This window comes from Thunnus albacares, chromosome 21 (assembly GCF_914725855.1).
Source record: "Thunnus albacares chromosome 21, fThuAlb1.1, whole genome shotgun sequence".
Taxonomy (NCBI): domain Eukaryota; kingdom Metazoa; phylum Chordata; class Actinopteri; order Scombriformes; family Scombridae; genus Thunnus; species Thunnus albacares.
Window position 1 is genome coordinate 23,092,800 of NC_058126.1, and position 15,694 is coordinate 23,108,493.

Genomic DNA, 15,694 nt, shown 5'->3' on the forward strand with positions numbered 1-15,694 from the left:
TAATTTTTTCTGAGCATCACAACCCCCGCGAAATGACTTGTCTCACTATCGGAATTAAAGCCGTTCGATCCAATCACATTTCAAAAGCCTAGAAGAGCCGCATGATTGAATTGTTTTATCCCCTTTCAAGCTAGCCGGAGGGCTAAACCGGAAGTAGCCGGCTCGGTCAGCAAAAGTCACTAGTGCGCATGCTCTATGGGCCGCACAATGCGGAAGATCCGGGTACTTTCATACCGGGAAGTCGATTTTTTATTGCTTCATGCGCCACTGAGCAATTTTCATATGAATGAACGGGGTCCCGTCTCCGACGCTGTATCCAGTTCCCTTTATACATCCAATGGTGGAGGTGGAGGCAGAGAGGAGCAGGAAGAACCTGGCTTTGTTGTCAGTTCGGCGAAATGGGATTTGTATACGGAGTTCAGCCGGGACTGAGGAAGTCTGGGCTCTGTTGTAGTAGGCGGCGTTGTGACATCGGTGAGCGGCGTGCGTTGGCCCGGCGGCGGACAATGAACCCAGAGGAGCGGGAGGATTTGAGCTGCCGGCGAGAGAGTTGATGGAAGTAGAGTCTGCATAGAGTTGGAAAGTTTGTCTTTATCATCGTTTTGTAGGAGTGGGACGACCGTCTTCTTGAGAGCTCGCCGGAGGTGAGCAAACATCCGGTTGAAGATGTTAATCACTTGGAAAAGAGTCGCATCTGAGTGGGCCATGGATGTGTGTGGAGCGTCTGGATCCCAGCTGATTAGGGGCACGGTGTCTGGAGGAGAAATGTTCTATGTGGATGTGGTGGTGAAGGAGATATCACGTTGGTACTGCTGGATCTAGTCATGGGCGATATGTTGCCGAGGAACGTGGATCACGGAGCATAGGCGGGAGGTAAGCGTTTGTGATGCAAGTGTGTCGTAGGTCGCATGAAAACTGAGACGAACAGGAGAGAAAGGGGTTAGACACACTTATATAGCTATGCACGGATGATTGAATTAGTGAGGTGCAGGTGATTGAATTTAGTGAGAGAGAGGGACGTGGTCTTGATCCTGAACCTTTGTTATAATAATAACTCCATAAGTGGTTGTGTTGATTGGCTTTTATCTTATTTATTCAGTTGAAGACGTACTCCGGTGATTTTGTATTGCCATTATATACTGTTGGACTTGCTAGGGACAGTTAAAGAAATTGTCAAGCTGAGATATCTTGAATTTTAGTCCCTAGTATGGGTCAAGCTCCAAAAACACTGCCCCTACTCTTCCCATAATGCAACTTCATAGTGTCAATCATTAGACCCTCCTTGCCTGGTGAACTTGTATGTCTTTCAAACTTCATTTCTTTTTATAGTCGATTTGTCATCTTCCAGCTCAAGTTTATTAAACCCTGATGACATCATCAGAGTTATTTTCTCATACTGTAGAAGCTCCTGCAGAACCACAGAAGATACACTCACAGCCTGAGTAGCACTCCACATGATGAGTAAATTGATCATCATGTGTAAAATTGTGTAAAACTTAATAGGAATTATTTCTAATTGGAAACAGACACCTGTGTTTCATGTTTTACTCGACCATTTAAATGACTACTGTCTCTGTATCTATGATGCAACAGGTGATGATAATAAAGAAAGAACACATTTAAATGAACATTACTGTGAAGCATGTTTCAATAATTGAATAATTTCAATTGAAGACTAATAATAAAATGTTTCAAAATCATGATCATGGCATGTGTTTACCTCAAATAGACTGCTGGATATTCTGCAGCAAGATGTCTGTAGACTAAACAAGGTTATTCAAGAAACCAGTGGGTGGCGCCAGCTCACCACCTATTTCTCTTGTCAACTGCATCTTTAAGTCTGTCTGTCATATTTATTATTATAGATGATCTACAGCAGTGTGTGGCTGATGTGAGGTATATAGTGCTGCCTTGTAAAACAATGTTTAATGTTTAATACAACTGTACATAAATGAATGTAGATCTTTATGTTTTTGTCAATATTCAGTCTTAGCTGCTATAAGAGTACAGCATTTTTTCACTAATTCCAGACTCCCCAGAAAGTTTCAAAAAGATTTAAAGAGAAGCGAGAGAGAAGGTAAATGATTTTATGTAATCGCTGCATTATAGTGAGATAAAATTTCACCATTTTTTGATGTTTTCTTACTTGTAAAACTATTGTATGCTATTTTGAAATGAATTAACTGTGTTGTGTTCCTATAAGTTTGTCTGTTGTGATGTCAAGGACACCACTGCCATGGGAATAGCTATAGGAATGCTTGTTACCCAAGTGGAGTGAATTCTCATTGTTTTTTGTCCCCTCCTCTAACAGCGTCCATTCTCTCATGCGTGCATAGCTCTCGTACTATCCCTCTTTTACCATGCACACTGTAAAACATCAGCACACACTTTTAAAAAGGGTTTCAGACTGTGAAAATACTGATGACAGTTGTTGGCCAGATTCCTTTTACCCAATCAAAAAACACTTATTTACAATTCACACAAACCGACTTTGCCACTGTTCAGTTTGCAAAGTCTGGCTCACATAGATTTGTGTTTATTAATCATTGCTTAATACAGAAAAGTTTCAATCAAAATCAAATCAAAAACATATGACCAAAACACTTTTTGGCACTCTATAAGCTCTTTTTGGTTGAAGTGACATTGCTATGTTAGGAATGTGTACATAAAGGACAAAGCCGGTACATGCGCTGTTGATATTCTGTACATTCTGTCACATTGTTACTGTATGTATAGTTAGGTTACCAGGGGCAACGGTGTAGCCAGGTGGTATCCTGGACTGTTTGCGGGGAAGCATCCGGAATCAGACTGTTTGCTCTGTAAGGCCTGTTGTCTTCCTAGCAAAAACATTCCCACCCCAGGGGCAAGCAGAGCATGCTGAGGCCCAGCAGTTTACCACGAGCAGGGCGGATACAGAGCATCCTGCATCCTGCATGCTCGCTGCTGCTAAACCTCGGCCATGGAGACCCAACATGGGATTAGGGGAGCTCTCATGGCACCCTATCCCCCCCCCCCCCCCCATGCAAGGTTACATGTGTGGCTTGAGGTGGTGTGATACAGACAAGGGTTTGATGCATAAACTTTGACTTTAAGTTTGCATGTGTATGATTTCAGTCTGAAATTCATGTTTTTCTTTCTTTTTTCATTTAAGGCAGTAGGATAGAAAAGTGAGACCAGTAATAGAGAGAGGTGGTGAGAGGTGCTTAGTTGTGCAGCTTAAGAATTTTTGTTTAAAAATATGTAGGATTTTAAGTTATATACTGTATGACCAGCTGGCAAAATTTCAGGCATCATTTATTAAAACAATGTGCACACAATATCAACATTTCCCTTTTTAAATGTTCTTCATTTCAATCTTTTTTCTTTTTTTTTTTTTTCAAAATTTAAATATTACAACAAAGGAAAAGGTTGGATATTACATAAATCTTATCATATTTACTGGAAGTGATTGCTATTTATATGAGATGCTCATTTTACAAACTTACTTAAATTAAACAAATATGATATTTGTGCTGAAATATTTTTTGGGAAACCCCAACAACACTCTTAGACTCCCAGGTAAGAGCCATTGTAAAAGAATGGCTTGTCTGTCACACAGTGACCTACGACCTCAGGTGTCCATCTCTGGACCTTGGGCTTGCCGTCCTGGCCTGGTCGGACAATGACAGTGCTTTTGGATGCCACTGAAGGGTCTTCATCGAAGAAGTTGAAGGGTCGGAGGAAGAAGCCCACTGCGTTGCCAGGTGTTGCTGTGTTGGGGATGTCCTCAGAGTGAGGCACATGCAGGAAGCCCACTGTCACCCAGGCTACCAGGTCCTGCACACAGGAGAGTAAACATTACGTTACAATTTTGTCATTAGGACACATAAGAGGTGGTTTTATCTACTTTAAAGTGCAAACAGTAGAAAATGTCAGCATTTAGGAGTTACCATGATTGTGAATGACCAGAACTGACTCTCTTAGTCAGAGCAAACTTAAGCCATTGACGTAACCTCCTGGAAAAACACTCCCTTTTTCTCTGACATGTAAACTACATTTCTAGGAATGTGGTCCTTCACGTAATTGTGAGTTCTTGTACAAGTAAAAAAAAGGGGGCTGTTCATTTTGCTTTGCTTTACTCATCATTGATCCCCAAATACTCAAAAACCATGTAACTTTGATTTTAAAAAAAAATGTTGGTAATTATCAGATTACACTGAATGATCCAAATAAGGGGGTGAATAATCTATTTCTCACTGATTTTTTCTTTTGTAATATTGACAGAATATGTTATTGGTAGTTGCCAACTGTGTCAATTGAGGTGATGGTGTTTAAATAATGCTCTTCAACATCTGCAAAGCAATTTGGAATCAGCTGTTTGATTTTTCAGTGAGGATAGTGGCATAGTTCAACATTGTTTGCCTTCTTTCTGAGAGCAAGAAGAATGTCAATGTCAATCTCACATGCGTCTTGCCTTTCAAGGGCATTGTGGACAAATGTAATGTTCCCTGACCGTCCTCGTAAAAGTACACTGTGGACAAGTGTATCATACATGACCAGGGAATGTAGATGTGTTCAAATTAACTACTGTACCTGGTTGACTATGTCTTCATTGTTGCGGATGTAGTTCTCAAAGGACACAGCAGGTTCCCAGGGGTCATTCTGGGTGTAAATGCTGCTGCTGCTGGCCTCACTATCTTTATGACGAGTCACAGCCAGAGGATACCTGCAGGGAGACAGGCCAGCAGATGATCAGTTTTTCATACTATCGGTCACTCAGACATCTGACTAGAAAGTGATTCATATAGAAAAAAAACAACACTTTAGCCTGTCCTGTCAAGTTTTTTCTCCTGTTCATATAAACAGGGATTATTCTACTATTAAACATAGTGATCTCCCCCTGGGAAATGTTTGACTGTCTGCTGCATCTCTATTGACTCCCAAACCATAACTCTACTTTGACCTAATTTCTAGCCAAACTTCAAATCCTTAGATTAACCTCTTCAACCCTACTGATCCTCTGCTGTGTCAATCATTACATACAAATTGTGTTGTGTGAGCAAACTTTGCTCAGATCCACAGAACCTAAGTTGAAGTGGACATCCAAAAGTTAGTGTTTCAGAAGATACTAAAAATGTGGAAATGTGTATAAGATGACAGACAAGATATCCATTTGATGGAATGGCGGTAACCATAAAAGCATGGTATAGACATTAAATGTTTAGGCTATATATGTCTAGTAACACGAGTAGAAAATATTTGTATTACCTTGACCAACTGATGCCATTTTCCTCCCTCCAGCCTCTTGGAAGCACACTATGGGCATGTGAGTTAAACTGAATACGGTAACCCTTTTGATGTCCCCACTTATTTTTCTCATTGGGGTTGAAAAAGTGCACATAGCGGGGAAACTTTTTGCCAAAGCGGAAAGCAGCAGTTCGTTCCGTCTTGTGTTCTGTCCTGTGGAGTTGAGACTGGACAATGAAATTACTGGGGCTCCAGGGATTTGTGAAGTTGACAAATTTCAGATCCATGGTCTCAAAGCTGTTCTCTCGACCTGTGCCAGAGTAAAGGGAAAGAATTGTCAGGAGAAGTTAGATGTCAAGGTATAAGCAGTCTGTTGATATTTGTATATTTACTTTTGCAATAGAAATAACCATTGCTAACCCTTCCAGTAGAGTTAAGCTGAATACACTAATCCAGACATGTTTTACAAGATTAGTTAGTTATGTGCCAGTTGTACTGGCTTGATGGGCCAACACTGTTTTCTTTATGACAGGGTAAAGTCCAGAAAGCCATCTTATCTGGACTGGCATCAATAAAAAACTCAGTCAAAACTAAGTTTCTGTGCCCTTTCTTTCACCTCCTTCCAGAATCTTCAAACTTCAAAATACACAGCATAAATACAATATATTAGGATTCTTGTAAGGGCAATAATTAGTCACCACTTCCTTTTAAAGACCCCAATGGAGGTATGCTTTGAACCTACAGTCTTCTTGTGTAGTTTTTAAAAAATGTTGTGAGATGTGGTTTACCCAAACCTATGGCAAGACCAGAACCAAAGTTAAGTCCAATGTCAACATTTTAAAAATGTCCCCTTTTCACCGTATCTGTGCATTGCAAGTACAGTATTGGAAAATATTGGGGTTGTGGAAAATAAATCTATGATGGTACATAAACTCTGGTATCCTGCATGAAAGTCTGATGTGTGTGGGAGAAAACCTTCAGCTGGACCAGATGTCTTCAGGTCTTCACCATACTGTTCAATTTCTCATAAAAGAAAACGCATCGATCTCAAAGAGCTTGATATAGAAATAGGTTTACTAACTATAAATTCAAACAAATTACACGTGAACCAAGGTGGTCCATGGAGCATCTAGAACAGAATCAGAAAAAACTAATTTTTACACCCTAACCCCTCCCTCTGTGGAGCCTAACAGTAAGTTACCTCGTATTATTGTCACTCTTACCTGTACAATTCCCAGGTATTACCTCATTAAAACCACATCCTTATATAGTCAGGTTACATGAGGTTTTTTTTATTTGTTTTTTTTCTCAAAACATAATGATGGGTACTGATGTTATGCCTATGCATAATTGTCAACACACTCTGCTTTGAGTCCATAACATGTCCTTTAATCAAGCACTTGCACCACTCCTATCCTGCACCATTATCTCATATTCTTGAGCATTCCCTACTATGCTGACTGTTTTAATCATGTTTAATGATAATCTCTATAGGAGTAGGCATCAAACACCTGCCTGCACCAGTCAGTTCTATATAGCAGTATATTTCTGAGGCACATCTAAAGCTACAAAAATAAGTGATTAACCTTGACTGTTTGTTCACTTAGTAAGACTGAAACACGTAATATCAAATAACTGATTCATTTCCATGGTAAATGATATATAACTTGATCAGTACTATATTGATGATATCCGAATAGATACTAATTTCCCACGTGTTACACTCTTTAAGTTCTGCATTGCTACATGAAGGGCACACTGCTTTCTGAATTACACTCAACTGGACATGTATTGTGAGGTGTGTAATCCTCCAATATGGACGCAATTCCTCTGATCCTGGGCTGGGTTATCCACAAATGCTGAATTTTGCTTTTGTTGAGGTACAAATGTTCAACAGAGTTACTGATTTAAAATGGGCCTAAAAAACTAGGTGATTGTAGTATACTACTCACCGGCAATATCCAGGTCAACTTTATAGTGGATGAGGTGTGTGTGCAGGTTCCCCAGCACATAGTTGTACACCTTGGAGCCATAGTGAAGTCCATTGGGTGTAAAGAAAGTGGCATGGATGTATCCGGTGGCGCTGACCTTCACCTCCACCACACCATTCTGGTAGAAGTGGAAGTCCCAGATGTAATCATAGTTGTAAACTGTCGAAGTTGTCCGCAACACCAGCACTGTATTCTCCAGTCCTCCGTAGAAGTTGTATCCCCCCTTGAAGTTTGAGTTGAAATGCCTTCTCAGAGGCGTAGCAGTGGTCATCTCAAAAATACAGAGTGCATTTTTGTGGCGCACAGGTTTGTCTGTGTCAAAGTAGTGGTGAAGGTCGACAAATGTGGCAATTTCTGGACAGTCAATTCCGGGTGCTAGTTCAAAGGATGAGCTTCCCATTGCCCAGCCAGCATCTATGTACTTTGTTTGCATGGCAGCAGGAGTGTCACCAGCATAGAAGGCAATAGCTTCTTGGAGGCTGATTTCATAGGCGATCCTTTCTCCATTAAAACGGAGATCAAAGACTTGAAGCCCAGCTGATGAGCGGACTCGATAGGCGAAAGACCATCCGGCATACTCTACAAAGTTGCCGTCAACTTGATAGCGAGATCCCTGAGGCTCCACGAGCTTCGGACCATGGATATTAGTGCGAGTGTTGCTGTGACCCCGTGGGACGAAGGTAGAGTAGAGGTCAGTGTCATCATGGTCGGGTAGTTTGACCTTCTCTACAGCTCCTGATTCATATTTTTCTAACAGCTCTTCCAAACTATCAAAGTACATACTGTTGTACCAGACCTTCTCAACAGTCCACTTCTCTGGGTCCAGATCCTGATGGTTAATCAGTACCTCAAACCCAACTGGGTGGATGAAATAACCTTCCACCATCTTCTGCAACATGATCCAGGTTCTCCTTTCACCTGGACCCAGCCCTCGGGGGGCTATGTCTGAGAACGTCAGGCAGCGGTCAGAGCAGTTAGTGAAGGAAAACCCTCCTGTGGTCTCGAAGAGAAGCTTGTGAACTTTAGTTGTGATCTTATCAAGGATGTCAATAATAAATTTATACTCTACAGCACTAATAGGTCTCGATTCAAACCGGACAGGCCTATCCCCCTTGAATGTCTTGACTTCATGGGTATCTGGGGATGGCAGAGGACTGACAATGTACTCAGTGATGTTGGGCTTGGTCTGGCTCCCAAACTGGATTACCACACGGGCTTGACGAAGGGGTTTGGCTTGTCCACGGTCCAGAGCTCTCAAGGCTTCATGTTTCCTTGGCAGATGGAGTTCCATCAGTAAGATGCTGTTCTTCTTCAGAGTCTTACTGTGAGCATCAGTGAGCCCCATTTCTGGAATACCGTGCAGGTAGTCACGGACGGCCTTCATCTCTCGAACTGTGAGGTCGGCAAACATGGGGGCACCATGATGAGCCCAGTTTCTTGCTTGGGAAGCACCACAACCAGCTAAGCAGACCAGCTGCAGCAGACAGAGAAGCCTCATGGCTAAAATACAACCAGAAAAGAAAAATCAAGCATGAACTTGAAGAAGAAAACGATCAAAACTTAGAGTGAATTTTCACTCTTGAAAAGACACCAAATTATACATAGTTTTGTTCATCTGAGAGGTGCAGAAAGAAGGACTCACACCCCCTTCATCCAAACCCCTTTCTAATAAATTAAAGAATCAAAACCCAAGAGTACCATCTCTCCTACAGAATTCCAAGAAAAGACTTGGCTCCCTTGTCTTCATCTTCTCTTCTCTTCACAGCTGGATAAGCAAGACTTCTTTGTTGTTTTTTTTTTTTTGCTTTTATTATGTCAGCATGTCCTCTACCACTCCACAGGAACACAAACAGAACTCTATGTCTCCCCCTCCGGATACAAGACACTCACATTCAACAGTGTCCCTGTCTCTCTTTGTTTATCTTCTTGCACTGTTTGTGCTGCACACTTATGAGATATACTGCACTGTTGTATCAGTTTTAAAATTCCCATCAAGTTCTCAATTTAATTTGCTGTTATGCTCCAAAATTAATTTGATTCAATAACATGCTTACATAATGGCATTTATGTAATGATGTTGTGAGTAGTTCCATACTTCCTTGAGAAACACTTGCACCTCTGTGTCAGAAACAAAGAAACAAACCAAGCTACTGTACCTGTAAGTGTTGTCCTGTTTCAAGCAGAAACTAGGTTGATCTGTCCAGTTCTCCTGCCTCAGCAATGAAAGAAAAGTGTCTCATAGAAGCAGCAAACACTACTACTACTTATATTTAACCTCCTACTTTGAAGTGAAGGAGGCGGATTGGCCAACAGTGGGTTGTAAATATGATGAAGTAACAGGCACTCTTCATAGATAATAAATCCTGCAGAAAGGGCTTTGTTGTAAGTGGTGCAAGTGATCTGGAAACAGGTCCCAAAGGTCAAATATTTATACTGTCTAAGGAAAAGCACGGGGAGGTGACATTGGGTGAGAATTAATAATGCATGGATGATTGATCTCTTGTCTCCTGGGGACATTGCCTTTGTTTAAATTTGGTAAGCAATTTGGTTACTAGTATTACAATTCCTGGTGGGAACTGTAAATGAGTTTAGCATTGATGCTTGGAAAAAAAAAAAAAGCTTTGACAATGGTTGTAACTGTTCAGGTTGTAATTTGTTGAATTTTTGCAATAAAAATTAATATGTCAGATACCATCAAGAAACCTGGAAATGATCAGTAAGTTTGAGGATTCAGAAAACACAAGAAGTTATGACATAAAATGAAGAATAAATATTTAAGTTCAGCACTATTTCTAGGTCAGCAATCAAATTTAAGCTTATTTGTGGCAGTGACCAACTTAACTCCTTTGTACAAAAGGTCAGATTTCCTTGAGTTGTACCCTTCCACTGAAGCATGTGTTCAGGTGACACTCAGGTGGATTTGATCTACTCTTCAGAGGTTCGTTGGTAGGCATTTTGAAGACTGAATTAGAGACGGCAATGACAAACAATCTGACCCAGATAAAGTCTGAGCTGCAAAGTGTGAATACGGAGCTAAATGCTAATATAGCAGCTATCAGGTCGAAGGTGGATGTACTGAAGGTGACTGTGAATGACATTGAGGGCTCACTGTCAACATACACTGACAATGTGGTTTCACTCAAAAGCAAAGTGGACAAACTTTCGGCCCAACTCGTTACTCTTGACAGCAAGTGTGAAGATTTAGAGGTGAGGTCTCTCCCAAACAACATCTGGATAATCTGACTACCCGAGGATCATGGGCACGGTCCATGCGACCACAGTTTCCACCCTGCTTAAAGACGCTCTCAGCTTAGGTAAAGAGCCGGTTGTGGACCATGTGCATCGATCCCTGCAGCATAGGCCGGGACCCGGCGAATGTCTGTGTCCCATAATAGCACGTTTACATTACTATGCAGACTGTGTTGATATCCTGCGACGTGCCAGAGCCCAACAGCGAATCCAGGTGAATAATTCAATGTTCTTTATCTTCCCGGATCTCACTGCACGGACAACCAAAGCCTGCGCAGCTTTCAACGCCAGCTCAGGGACGTCCCGGGCATACGATTTGGGCCGCTACATCCAGCGCGCCTCCGGATCACTAGAGGGGATGTCATAAGGGAATTTACATCACCTGGTGAAGCCGTAGCTTTCGTTAAAACTCTCATGTAGACCTGGGTTTGTTACTGCAAAGTTATTGAAACACGGGTTTAAGTGTGGGTGCCACTGCAGCTATGTTACTCTTTAAAGCAGTGGTGCTGAAATGACTTTTAACAGCACTGTCTGCAAATAGTTCTGCATATTATATCATTATTTTAAGATATGCTTAGATCATTTTTTGATATAGATGGCACCATGACTCCCGCTGTTATGGCAGGCAGTCAACATGCTGCAGAAGTTTCTTTGATGGTTCTGAGCTTTGTGTTGTCTGATAATTCAGCCCTGCCTTTCCACACATTTTTACCATTATTAATTATTGTAATTATTACATTATTAATGTTACAAACCCAAATGTAAGATTTATCAGTTGGAATATTAAGGGGTTAGGAGGTGCTGTTAAGCGGTGTAGAGTGTTTTCTCATTTAAAACGTTTGAAGCCTGACATTGTGTTTTTGCAGGAAACCCACATGAGGAACAAAGATCAAGTTAGACTGAAATGTCCCTGGGTTGCTGAGGTATTCCATTCTAGCTTCAACTCAAAGGCCAGGGGGGTTGCCATTTTGATCAGTAAATCTGTCCCATTTACTCTGACTAATACCATATCTGACAAAGACGGCAGATATCTGGTTGTCTCAGGTACTCTATTTCGAGTGCCTATCCTATTAGTTAATGTATACGCACCAAATTTTGATAATCCTAGTTTTATGAACAAGCTGTTTGAAAATCTACCATATCTGAGTGAATGTTTTTTGATTTTGGGAGGAGACATGAACTGTGCTATTGATCCTCAATTAGACCGCTCTAAACCCGGTTCAACCTAATCATTAATGGCTAAGGCCATTTGCAATTTCATGTCCAATAATGGCTATGTTGACCCCTGGAGATTTCGTAATCCGAGTGGTAGGCAATACTTTTACTCGCATGTGCACCGGACCTTCTCTCGTATAGATTATTTCTTTGTAGATGCTAAACTTATGCCAAAAGTGACAAATGTCTTGTATCATCCAATTATGGTCTCAGATCATTGGCCTGTGTCCATAAATGTTCAGGTTTCCCCCGGACCTTGCTATCCCACCCATTGGCGATTCAATACGTCACTTTTATCTTCATAAATTTATTACAAATACTCTTAACCACTCTGATTCGGAACCTATCTCTAAGGCGCTATTGTGGGAATCCTTAAAAGCATATCTGCGGGGTCAGATAATTTCATACTCTGCACACATAACAAAATTAAGGATGTCAACTATTCAAAAGCTATCCTCTGATTTAGAATCAGTGGACCGACAGCTTGCAGCCACCCCATCTGTCAATTTTTTAAAGCTTTTCAGGCCAAACTTATTCCATTACTGCATTCTGTTTATGTTGAATCTCTGTCTCTTGGTTTTCTCCCTCCTACATTGAGACAAGCCTCTATTAGTGTTCTCTTAAAGAGGGACAAAGATCCGGATCTCTGTATCTCCTATAGGCCAATCTCTTTAATGAACGCAGGTACAGAGATTCTGGTGAAGGCCTTGGCTCGCTGACTTGATAAGGTCCTTCCAACAATCATTTCCAAGGAACAGACTGGCTTTATAAAGGGGCGTCAGCTCCATTATAATGTTCGAACTTTGTTAAATGTAATCTACTCAAAAGAAACAACAATTACACCTGAAGTAGTGATATTGATTGACACCGAAAAGGCATTCGATCGAGTTGAATGGGGTTATCTATTTGCGGTCTTAGCTAAATCGGATTTGGCAAATGTACTCCAGCACCGTGTCTAAGGTTTTCTCAAGAACTATTGACACTTCACCAAATATTTGCATTTATGGTCTTCTGAAAGAATATACACAATACTCTGCTAAAGAATTGGGAGTAATAGCTTTTACATCTGTGATTGCTAAACGCCACCTCCTTCTTAACTGGAAATCCACAACAGCTCCTTCCAACACTCAGTGGATTAAGGAGGTTATGTCCTTTTTAAAAGTAGAGAGATAGGTATTCAAGAGGGGGAAACTTGAACAAATTCCACAATAATTGGCAACCGTTTATGGATTCCTTTGCAACGATGTAACCCTTTTTTTTTCTCCTTTCTTCTTCTCTTCCATTACTGTTGTTTATTTATTTTTATTTATTCTTGTGTTTATGTGACCAGTTTAACAGTTTAATTAATTTAATTATCATAAAAATATGAAACAGAATAATCATGCTGTTTAATCAGCATCTTGATATGCCACACCTGTCAGGTAGATGGATTATCTTAGCAAGGGAAGAGTGTTCACTAACATGGATTTAAATAAGTTTGTGAACAAGTTTGAGAGAAATAAGTCTTTTGTGGGTACAGAAAAAGTCTATTTAACTTATGAAAAATGGGAGCAAAAACAACAGTGTTGCATTTATATTTTTGTCCAGTGTAAATCTGTGATTATGTTATCATGACAGCAAGAGAAGTAGCTGCAGCTGGAGCATCATCCCATCATTACCTCTGGCCCTCACGAGTTGCCTTCACTCAGGCCTCTAATCCTCCAGGTCTAAAAGCTCCAGGGTGAAGACAGCACACTGGGTGTGTACATAGTTTATGTTCAGTGTAATGCTTTTTCAACAGCTGCTCTGTTTTTCTGAGTGCCAGTAACCTCACTGTCACAGTCACCAGAGAGTCGACCTGACCTGAACTGAAAGGTTCTCTGTGATCACAGCAAACAGATGCATCTATTACTCTGACATCAGGAGATCTGGATCAATGGACCTGATGCTAAACATGCACATGCATATATTTCATAGTGTAAGTTGTTTTTAGTTAAGAAATGTTTATTTTGCTTGTCTGTGTTTCTTTTTATTTAGCCTGGTAAAAGCTGCTGTGTCTCCTTTAACTGGTCTCATCTTCAGTTCTTAAGTACATCAGTGAAACATGGTGGGGAGTTAAAGTTTTACTGCTGTTGGTTCATAAACAGACAGTTTATGCTCATTATATCACATTCAGTCGTACTGACTTCTGTCCCTCCAGCGTCTGTCCAGACTCTTCTGGTCATCCTCCTTCACCTCAGACCTTCATACATCCCTCTTCTGGTCAGGCTGCAGCCTCAACAACCAGCTCTGACAGGACGCTGCACATTAAACCTTTCCTTAAGACAAATACAATAGGTTGTACACAATTACACAATTTTTAACAGTGAAATTATTATTTAGACACTTACACTGCACTTTAGAAGACATGTAAGAGAACACATATTGACAATGATCAATATGGTGTAGCTCAATTAGCACATGCAACTTTTCTGGCACAGATATTATGATTTTGGTCACCTTATTTTTGTAGTGTTATTTATAATCATAACGTTTCCTTAAGCCTGAGTATGTTATGCAATCAAGAGCAACCATTACTAAACGCATTAAAAAACACCTTGAGGAGAAGGATGAGCTAAAAGTCAAACTAACATTAGCTCTGACCACTGACTGCCAGACAGCTCTTACAAACGAAAGGGGGTGTCGGTCTGTCGAAAGCAAAATTAACCGGAACTGATACCCCTTATTTCTACATTTTATAATGTTAACTTTCATGGTACACAGATGTTTTGTGGGGTGAGTCAAACTTCAGAGTTGAATCTATGTTTAGCTATGCAGATTCCTGGGCGCACGTCAAAACAATACACCTACGTGAGTGACTGACCATGAATGACTGAATGAGCTAGCGGTCATTTACATTCGCTGTAGGACTGTGAATATGTCACTTTATTAATTTTTCAGAAGAGAAAGTAACCATTTAGATTGCCAATATGTGGTCAGTTTATGCAGGTAACGCGTATATGGAAATTTGCTCAGACGCTTAATGATAAGTTGCTCTACTGTCCCAGAATTGTCAAATTTCAACTGAAGGTGCAAAATATTGAACTGAGGGTGCAATGCATGATTGTGCACCCTCGCAGGCTTAACCGTGCCCTCTACGACGGTCACCAAAATACCATACAGATGCACAAAGTGAGTTTCATATAAATACTTTTGAACCTATATATGTGCCTAAGGCAATAAGCAATACATATATTGTTTAAAGGAAACAAAAATCTAGTTTTTTGTTCCAAAATTTAGGTCGTTGAATATAAATTCCTCTGAGGACATGACTTCAATGTCCTCAGTGGTAGCTACAGCCCTGCTTGTTGCTAATGTCTGTCAGTATCAGTTGTGAGACTCTAAACTTAATTGGCACTTATAATGTTGATAATTTCCCATCAGTAAGGAAGTATTCTTACTATCATGATATCAGTCATGGTTCCCAGAACCATGATTGTCTGTAGAGCAAGTTCATATTTGTGGTTTTGAATGAAATGTCTCAAAAACTAGTAGATGGTTTACCAATCATGACTTTGGTGGTCAAACATTTAACTTTTCCAATACTTTGTTGTTTTTTTTACCAAATACTTGCGAAACTAATGACAGTCCCATCAGCCTCAGCTGTTGGCCTATTTTTTCTTTTTGTCATTATTAGCAAATGTCAACATACTAAGATGCAGAACATGGAAATCATTATACCTGATAATCATCAGCAATTTAGCATTGTCATTGTGAGCATGCTAGCATGCTGATGTTAGCATTTAGCACAAAGCACAGCTGTTCAGTCTTACAGAGCTGCTAGCATATTACAGTTGTCTTTCTTTCTGTTTGAGGGTTAATATTATGATTGTATATTATATATCAAGCTTTTCTTCTAACTCACCACCCTGAACCTCCTTTTCTGGCTCCATCCCCTCTGCTCTCACCCTTCTTCCCATAAATGATAATGATGCAGGGCTAAACTAACAGTGACTCAGCTCATTGCTATTACCATTAAGATGCACAATGAGTCC

General features: G+C 40.5%; 1 protein-coding gene and 1 long non-coding RNA gene across 4 annotated transcripts; one reads left to right on the forward strand and one right to left on the reverse strand.

Annotated features, from left to right (window-relative positions):
- The first annotated feature begins 217 nt into the window (after window positions 1–217).
- LOC122972327 lies at window positions 218–3,323 on the forward strand. The gene is made up of 2 exons (XR_006399728.1): window positions 218–873; window positions 2,031–3,323. It is a non-coding gene; the product is annotated as an uncharacterized LOC122972327 (long non-coding RNA).
- On the reverse strand, window positions 1,819–15,659 carry aoc1 (amine oxidase copper containing 1). 3 transcript variants are annotated; one of them, XM_044339316.1, is made up of 6 exons: window positions 15,565–15,659; window positions 13,847–13,978; window positions 7,179–8,717; window positions 5,248–5,536; window positions 4,573–4,705; window positions 1,819–3,816 (listed from the first exon to the last, which is right to left on the reverse strand). In XM_044339316.1, the coding sequence occupies exons 3-6, from the start codon at window positions 8,713–8,715 to the stop codon at window positions 3,547–3,549; spliced, it is 2,229 nt and encodes a 742-aa protein (XP_044195251.1). In that variant the 5' UTR covers window positions 8,716–8,717; window positions 13,847–13,978; window positions 15,565–15,659; the 3' UTR covers window positions 1,819–3,546. The 3 variants fall into 3 exon arrangements, with proteins under 3 accessions (XP_044195251.1, XP_044195252.1, XP_044195253.1); XM_044339317.1 differs by having other exon boundaries at window positions 13,847–13,973; window positions 15,565–15,648; XM_044339318.1 differs by lacking the exons at window positions 13,847–13,978; window positions 15,565–15,659 and adding an exon at window positions 9,374–9,824.
- Between the last annotated feature and the right edge of the window lie 35 nt (window positions 15,660–15,694).